At 39.0% G+C, this 9196-nt stretch overlaps 1 protein-coding gene across 17 annotated transcripts in view; it reads right to left on the reverse strand.

The window, feature by feature from the left end:
• Positions 1-9196, reverse strand: part of SATB1 (SATB homeobox 1) — a 141374-nt gene that overhangs the window by 73336 nt on the left and 58842 nt on the right. For all 17 annotated transcript variants that reach the window (XM_019508686.1, XM_019508700.1, XM_019508698.1 and 14 more), the window contains 2 exons: positions 4365-4476; positions 1285-1739 (listed from right to left, as the gene is read on the reverse strand). In XM_019508686.1, the coding sequence (XP_019364231.1) occupies positions 1285-1739; positions 4365-4476 (567 nt within the window). The remainder of the gene's footprint in view (positions 1-1284; positions 1740-4364; positions 4477-9196) is intronic.

The raw sequence follows: 9196 nt of genomic DNA on the forward strand, positions 1-9196 counted from the left end.
GGGGGGGGGGGGGGGGGGGGGGGGGAGAAAAAAAAAATGCCCTGGAACAACTGAGATCGAAAAGGCAAAATATAGTAAATAAGTTATTCTCTGAATCATGCCACCACAAAGGCTTTATTTGCTCTTATCCAAAGAAGGGAGACATTTTAAAACATGTTTGACATTAATTCAAAATGATGGAACATGGCATGTTGGTGCAAACTGAATATTAGTGCATTTTGAGCATACGTTTTTCCATCTTAAACTGTAAAAGAAGGACAATTAAAAAATCAAATCAAAATAGCAAGCTATATCTTTTAGTTGGACCATAAGCGTTGTCAGATTCTACAGTGGACACATACTTGCCCAAGTCAAATTTAAGTATGCTTTTTCTTACTTCTCATTAACAATAATGTAAATACACTGGGTTAAAGTTTAGAGTTCTTTTAGTATTAAAACTATTTTTGTACTTATATTGACATTTTACACATACTGTAATTAGGTTTTTGGTAAATTTAACTAACATGGCATTAAGTTACATTCATAACAGGGAATAAGTTATGAATGGGGTTAACTTTTAACACTGGTCTAAAAATGATGCATTTTAGTTTTATCATCATTTCAGAGTGTATATTTTGGTCTGGACAAGAGCAGTGGGAATAATCTATTTTAACATCGAACTTTAAACACAGGCAAACACATAGAAAGAAAGTCTAAATACTCCTCTAAAGCATTCTTTTTAGCGGAGGCATTTTTTAAAATGGTGCTAGTAATCAAAATGAAAAACTCAGCAAGAAAAAAAATAATAAAAGCCAGTTAATGTATAACTTATGATAAAACTGAGTATTGAAATATACTTAGGATGCAGGACAAGCACAGTCTGTACTGTCTTGCTATTAAGTTCCTCTAGAATACACATGGACATTATGTAAGACTGAGACAGTATTACACAGCTGTATCTTTACTGCACAGAAGGTGTGCAGCTTTGAGCTTGGCTCTTCCTAGAGCTGCTAGTTTTCTTTCCCCATAGCAGTCAAAACACACCATAGTAGCCACTGGAAAATGGTAAGTAAATTTAATAGTGAAAATTTTCACAAATTTGTAGGATGCTTAAGATTTGTGCATGTCAGTTTAGACACAGGTGTACTCATGCAAACTCGTGATTAAAACTGCACTTTAACCAAAAAATGGAGAGGAGAGGAGCAAGGTGAGATGGAAAAGGTGCTAAGTACAAAAACAGATGGAAACCTAATATTTCAGGGGTGAGAAGGGAAGGGGTGGGGGAGGAGTATCAGCGAGACTGACCTGAGTTCTGTTAAAAGCCACACGTGCAAATACTGCCTGTGAGATTCCTGCTCGTTTCAATTCATCGCGTACCCACTGGTAGATTTCGGAAGACACCTCTGTGTTAGTTGAAACTTGCTGCTCCAACGGCTTGTTCATGGACCTACTGACAGGAGGAGGGTGGTTCAAGTACTGTTGGTTTAAGGACTGCTGGGCTAGAAGTCTATTCACTGCATACTGCTGGTTCAGCAACTGGGCCATTACCAGCTGCTGATTTACCAGCTGAGGGCTAATGGGAGTAGATACGAGTCCAGGGTGCAGGTTTGGAAGTGGGGTCCGAACAGATGGTTGACTACCATGAGAAAGCTGAACAGGGGATGGAGGCTGTTCGGCTGTATTCCCTGGGACTGGTTGCTGACCAAAGTTGACGTGGTTGGCACCTTGTTGGGGTAGTTCGGAAATGCTATCCATTTCAACTAGAGCGGAAAAGAATATTTAGTTAGATGAGAGCTGAACTGAAAATGCCATAACTTGATGTTCTTCACAAGTTTTAATACATCACACTTTCTCTTTCTCTAATAGAAAACCACTGCATTTAGGTTCTTGCTTACTGTATATCCCTGCATAAACTCCTTTTATGTAATTTTACATGTCTTGCTTTCCAAGGATGGCATATAGAACAAAGACCACATTTGTCATAGTACCGAGGATGACCAACCTGGAATTAAAACCCTCTTGCTTAAGAACAAGGATCATAAGGGAAGATCCCTTGTTCAAATGTTGGTATACTAAGGCTCAGATTTCCCCTAATCAAGAGAAGGAAAGCAAACAATGAAGAGAGAATGGTGAATGGGAAGCAGCTTCCCATACACCAAAGTCCTTCTGTGAGTGCAAACAACTCTAGGAGCACATGTACAAAAATTAGAAAGTGCCATCACAAGGGAACGGCCCTATTCTGCAATGAGGGTCCAGCAGCTACTTGCCTCTGTAACCCCTGGAGACTCCTCCCTCAAAAGACTTATAGTTCAGCTGGTGGAGGGAGAAAACAAGCAAGATGTGATGTGAACATCCACCTGCCTCAATTCCTGGTTGTTGCGTCAACCCTACAGGACAGTCAGAAACTGATTAAACATATGAAAATATATACTCAGACCATACTGGTACAGAGCTGGTTCAAGATCAGGTGTTAAAACACAACCACTTTCTCTCTTCTCCATACCAACCCCTGAACTACTTTTCCATTGTAGACAAAGATCTGACTGCATGCACAGAACTGGGGGAATGGGCTTTTTATCTTATAATCACCAACTTTTTTCCCCAATGATTTGCAACACAGCTGACATTTTTTATTAAATGATGACAGTTACGTATATAGTTTTAAGTTGGGGTAAAGGTGTCTTATGTCACCTTACCTACCCCATCTAAATGCATGCCTGATTCTACTCAATTTCACTTTCGCATTTTTAACAATCTGTAACTTGAAAACACTGCAAGGGAAAGAGCTGCATTTCACAAAGTTGGTGGTGGGTCTGTCAGTAGAAGAAATAAGTAGAAATGTATGAGAAGGGGTTGGGAGAGAACAATCTATGCTTTTAAAATAATTAGTGCTCTCCAAAGAGCATTATTTAGCAGATAAAAAAAATTGCCTTCTCTGTAGAAAGAAACTGCATGTGGATTCCCTCGCATACGTTTCTCCCCAATACTATCCTGTCAACGGGCAACTAAAGAAGGGGTTTTCTACTTAGAGGCCCTGGCATGCCTGCAAATTATCTCTGGTTCCTAGTAAGAGTTACACAGTTCCCTGTTGGCATGGAATCACAGCTACTCTCCTCACCAATATATATTGGCTTCAACAACCTTTCAAAAGACACAGGCGGTATAGGGTGGTGAACCAGGGGTCTGGCATTACCATTTCAAGTAATGTGACTCCTGTGCCATCAGCTTGTATATGCTCTAACTGCTTTCCTTGCACCATGCCCAGCACTCACAGCAAGATCATGGCTAGGATGGAAGAAGAGAAGGCAGTATGTGGAGATGCTTAGGGCTGCCTTCATCCTCTTTTTCAGGTGACAGGAATATTTACACACGGATCAGGCACCGATTACCACCAAATTCAATGGGCTTTGGATCCAGCCCTAACCCAGATTCAGAACGCGTAATACAACGTTCAGACTTACAGAAATGCCTGACATTGCACAGAAGCAACAAACAAGATTAAGGAAAGAAGCCTTCTATTTCCACTAACTGAAAGCAGAGATCAACCCAAGTGGGCCATTCACTTGGAATAGTAATTCAAGCAATTATCACAAAAGTGATGCATTGTCTTCATTACAGCCTTAAGCTATAAAAGGCAAGGAACCTGTTTTAGTAGATGAATGATTTTATTTTAAAAACTGAAACTAAATTAACATGTTCAAGTTTTTTTTCCAAATTAGACTCAATTTCTTCCTTCTAAAAATTATTGGAAAAGTATGTAGAAGTTGATATAAAAATATACAGACCTAGAACAACTATTTTTTTTAAAGGAAAAACCTGGTATGCCTTTTTTTCATTTAAGGAATTAATATACCCCATAAATCAATTTATTGTAATTCTATAATGTATATGCACTGCAGTCTTCTATAACGAGTACAAACTTGTCCAGTTAGTTATGAGAAGAACCTCATAATAATAAGCTGAAGCCACATCCTTAGAAGTTAGAGTAAATTATGGTTTATTTGCTAATTCATAAGCTTTTTGTTAGAGAGTGATGAGGACAGGGAAGCTTGTTTTTTTTAATCATAAAATTGCTATTAAAAAACTGCAAAAAATTTGGAATCATCCACAGTTCCTAGAGAAGTCTTTTTAACATAATTAACTAAGACTGGTGGTAGGTCCCTAGATCTGCAAAATGACAGCTTTATATCTTATTCCATGACTTCTAGCTTGTCAGATAACCCAAATCAGTTTAGCTAGTTTAATAGCAAACACTTAGTACAATTAATTCTGTTATTATACACATTCATAAAAAGCATGCCATCTTATACAACTGTGACAAACCCCAACATGACACGGTAATGGTATGTGGCTACTACCGTGACAGCAATTTTTTTTTTGCTTACCCATCATATCTTTTGCCTTCTTGAAATGTTTATACCACCTTCCAAATTCCTGACATTTTGCTGCTGAGACATTTGCATAGTAAGTGCTGTTCACAATGGAAGAAATCATACTCTGCGTGAAAAGAGGAAGAAAAAAATTATCTGTAATACATAGCAGCACAAGTTGAAACACAGAAATCATTTTGATTGTTGAAACCATAATATTTTTAGAGTTTGAGCACCATGCTACATTTTTAATCTTTTAGTCCAGAGCCTTTAACTTTTTAAAATCCATTAAATCAAGCTTAAAATCTTCTCAATTATAACATACATGGTAACAAACAAACAAAAAACCCAAACACATTCACTATGAGAAGAATTAGATTATCAATCAAAAACTTCAGAGCAATGAAGGTAGGATAAGGATTCTCAAAGGGCATTAATTCTGAAAGTATAATTTATTATTACTACTTCTGCTTCCAACTGCAATTGACCTCTCAAGCATCCAAACACTAGATTAATTTATTTCTCACTCTATGGATGGCAACAACATATCCTCACCCTTTCCCCATATACCACCAGTGTATGATATGAAACCCAGAGGCTCATACAGCCAAACAATTCAAGACAAACTACTTTGGGCTATAGTAGCATGGTTTATAGCAAATACTTCGCAAGATCTAACCCACAGTTTCATAGATTCATAGATTAAGGGTCGGAAGGGACCTAGTAGAACTTCTAGCCCGACCCCCCGCCAGGGCGGGAGAACAACAAAAAACCCCAAAAAGAGAAATGGGACTCAAACGAGTCCAGCCAGGTAGGCATCCAGCCTCTTCTTAAAGACCCCCAGGGTAGGGGCCAGCACCACTTCCCTTGGAAGTTGGTTCCAGCTCCTAGCCGCCCTAACCGTGAAGTAGTTTTTGCGGATGTCCAATCTATACCTCCTCTCCATCAGCTTGTGCCCATTACTCCTTGTTATGCCAGCGGGCGCTAGGGGAAACAGCGTCTCCCCCAAACCCTTCTGGTCCCCCCTAGTGAGTCTATAGACAGTCACCAGGTCCCCCCTTAGCCTTCTCTTGTGGAGGCTGAATAGGTTCAGGTCCCGCAGTCTCTCACTGTAGGGTCTGCCCTGTTGTCCCCGGATCATGCGGGTGGCCCTCCTCTGGACCCTCTCCATATTGTCCACATCCCTCTTGAAATGGGGCGCACAGAACTGGACACAATACTCCAGCTGTGGCCTGACCAGCGTCGCATAGAGGGGGAGGATCACCTCCTTGGCTCTACTCGAGATGCACCTGTGGATGCACGACAAGGTCCGGTTAGCCCTGCCAACCATGACCTCGCATTGTCGGCCCATGTTCATCTTGGAGTCAATAATGACTCCAAGATCCCTTTCTGCCTCCGTGCTCTCGAGTAAGGAGTTCCCCATTGTATAAGTGTGCTGCTGGTTCCTACTGCCCAAGTGCAGCATCCAGTTCATCCCAGGATATAATAAACTGATCATAAAGAACAACTTTCAGAAACAAAAATCTCATTGCCTAACTCTAACTCTAAGAGGCTAACTTTAGAATGCAAATTAGTCATAAAATGTACTAAAAATATAAATCAGACATATTTTTAATTATTAAACTTACTCAAGGATATCTTGAAAACAAAGCTGGCTAGACAGAAATAAGTGCCTTCAGCTCAATTTTAACCAATACAATGAAATTAACAACGTATAAAAGCTTCCAATAATATGCGTCCCCTCCTCCCCCACACAAAATCAATCAACAATAAAGTCTTGCAAAATGATACACTGTTTCAGGTTGAAAAATACGATCAGTATAGGATGCGTGATTAACAGAACCAGTAAATGTAATTCCAATAGACTGAACTTCAATGCATTTGGATATTTATGTGGAAAGTGGCTTCTATTAGCTTAACTAAAGGAACTGTCCAGGATATTTAGAAAACAATTACAGTGAAGAAGACAAAGCCTTGATTATTATATTTCCTTTGCTATCTTGCATATAACATTTAGTTATTTTGTGCTATGGTAAAATCAATGTACAGCATGGGGCCTTTGTTATATAAATTGTAATAACCACTAGAAGAGCCAGTTTGGGGACAAAGGCGATAAATATTACTATAAGACTGTCTATTATAAAGCTATTCCTGATCTAAAGTAGCATCATCTTGTTTATTGATTCTAGTGAAGTCCATTTTACAACATGTTGTTCAGTAACATGCTATTTCTTGGATCCCAGAACAAATGTTGGAAGTATACGCTATTAGTATTTAAGCAAAACTGATTGCCTAGTATAGAAACCTTGTTGCACATGTTTTAGAAAGTTACTACCTTTTAGCCATTTTCATGGCTTTAAACATTGACCATGCTTTTCAAACTAACTAGGAGCTCATTCTCAAGGACATTCAAAAGGAAAGAAATTTTGACTACCATAACTTTATCCTTAACTACAAGAACTAAGCTTAATTGAACCCAATTTCTATCTCAAGTACACAGACTGTATGATTATGAATTGTATTAATATATTAATACAATTATATTTCTAGGCTCCATTACAGATCTGGCCATTACCAGTAGATAGTTGGTACACATCAAGCTACATTTAAAAGCCATTATATAAACTGCAACTGCAAAATAAGAATGCATGAATAGGTTGTTGTGCAGGAAACACCAGCATTTACATGTGCAAAAACTGCCTACGTACATACGCATATGCAGGTACAATTTAGGTTTCAGTTTTTGAAAATCTGGTTCAGTGTCCATTGCTAATAAATTCTAAGATAGTATATCTTGAGTAAGTTCATCTAAAATTCCCCATTTCTCCTCTCTATTCAAATGCTTTTCTGCTTCAGTTTACAATGGAGTTAGGGTCCTATGTGGCCATCAGAATCTGTTACTAAAGACAATGTCAGAAATTCAGTTTATGACACCACCACAGGACCAAACAAGAGGAATAAATGGTCTGAATGAAAACTTTGTTTAAACCCCACTGGTAAAATTCCGATTCCTTTTAATTATGGTAACCATTTGTCCCGGGCAAACCTGAACGCTCCCAGCTTTGGTAGTCTGGTCCCAGACAGTTGGTCAAAGATCCCAGAGAAGAGTCCAGCATGGATGCAGAGTGGCATGGTGTGCCAGGCAGGTGGTCAGGCACTGCAGCTGCTGGTGCCTGCCTGGCACACCATGCCACTCCATTCCACTCTAGGACCTTTGACCAACCAGCTGGGACGCCCAGGATGGATGGTCACTCTACTTTTAAGTGAAAGGGAGAAACTGAACAGACTTTAATAGGGCCAAGATTATATGTAAAATATACACAGAGGCGGCTTAAATTGTAATGCTTTCCACTGCCACTTTTACTTATTCTGAGTTATTTGGAGTGAAATCTTGGCCAGTTTTCCCAGTCTGAAAGAAAAAGAAACAAACAACACTTTACCGGGGTATTCTTTGAAAATATTGCAAATGCCCAAACCAAAGTGCTTGAGCTAAAAATTCTCATTACAAAAAAATTCAGTAGTTCATTTGATAATTCACTGAAGGCAAAATGCTGCATTTCCAAACAATGTTATTATTTTGATAACCCAGAAAATATCCTCACAAAATCAAATTCTCAATTTCTGGCTTTGATTGATCTATTACGTTGTTGTCAGGAACTTATGGTCCCATGCCAGTCCAGGGGTATAACCCACCACAGAGACTGACAGAATATCCTTTCAGAAAGGAGGATGCCCATAGCTTTCAGTAAGGCAGATACCCTTTATGTGCATGAGTGTAATGGTCTTTTCTGTCAATACAATTTTAAAAATCTTGGCTCCAAGGATAGAAGAAACCCAACTGCTTGGGAGGTTTGATTTTTTTTTTTTTTTTTTTTTTTTTTTTTTTTTTTTTTTTTTTGTTTTCCTGGGGGGGCGGGGGGGTTGGGATTTGTCTGCAATATATTCCCACATACTGAGGTTTTTTCTTTTGCGATCATAACTCAGTACATGCAAAAAGCCCCTAAACACTGCGTGCTCTTGGCTGCTTCATGTTCAACCATGATCAAATGATCAATACAGTATGCAAGGTTTATATCTAGACTGTATCACACTATATCCAGGCATACCCTATGTGCAAGCTATAGTTCTACAAGGAAGATGCGCTAGCACAGAGTCTGATGTATTTGAATGCATCTGAGAGTTATACAGGCAGCACATTACTCATCCATAACCTGACTACAGCTTCCATGCTTTCCGTGAAAGAAAAACGATAGCTGGCATAAAATGTTAGCATACCCCACTACCTTTTTATCTTTGGGACCAAGTTGCAAGCTTTTAAGATCAAATTCCTCTTCCCCCTGTCGCACACACACACGTACGTGCACACGCACGTGCATACACACTCTCTCTCTCTCTCTCTCTCTTCCTTCAAGTACAGTACTTGCAGTTCTGTTTTGAGAGTCTGAAGATCTGATCTGAAATGGTGCCACCTTCACAGAAACCCCGCTACTCTGGAATGATACCATCTGCCACAGACCAAGCTCTCTTTTTCAGAGCAAATAATTATAATAAGGTCTTCCATAATTGTGCGGGAATAGGGATAGAATCTGTTCTGAAGTGCCAGCTAAGGTTTGCCTAGAAATTTAGTTTTAAATTTAATCCCCTTTTCACAAAAAGGTTAAATATCACAGACTTGGAAACTAGGTATAAGTAGTTTTTGCTTAAAAAGTTTGAAACACTGTATAGGAAGCATGTTAAACTACAGATGATTTATAGATGCCCATCACTTAAAAAAAAAAAAAAAAAAAAAAAAAAAAAAAAAACCCCCCCCGAAAACCCCTACTTCCACAAAAAAAGGGGGGGGGGGG

This window comes from Gavialis gangeticus, unplaced genomic scaffold, assembly GCF_001723915.1.
Source record: "Gavialis gangeticus isolate Ggan-Ray unplaced genomic scaffold, GavGan_comp1, whole genome shotgun sequence".
Classification (NCBI taxonomy): Eukaryota; Metazoa; Chordata; order Crocodylia; family Gavialidae; genus Gavialis; species Gavialis gangeticus.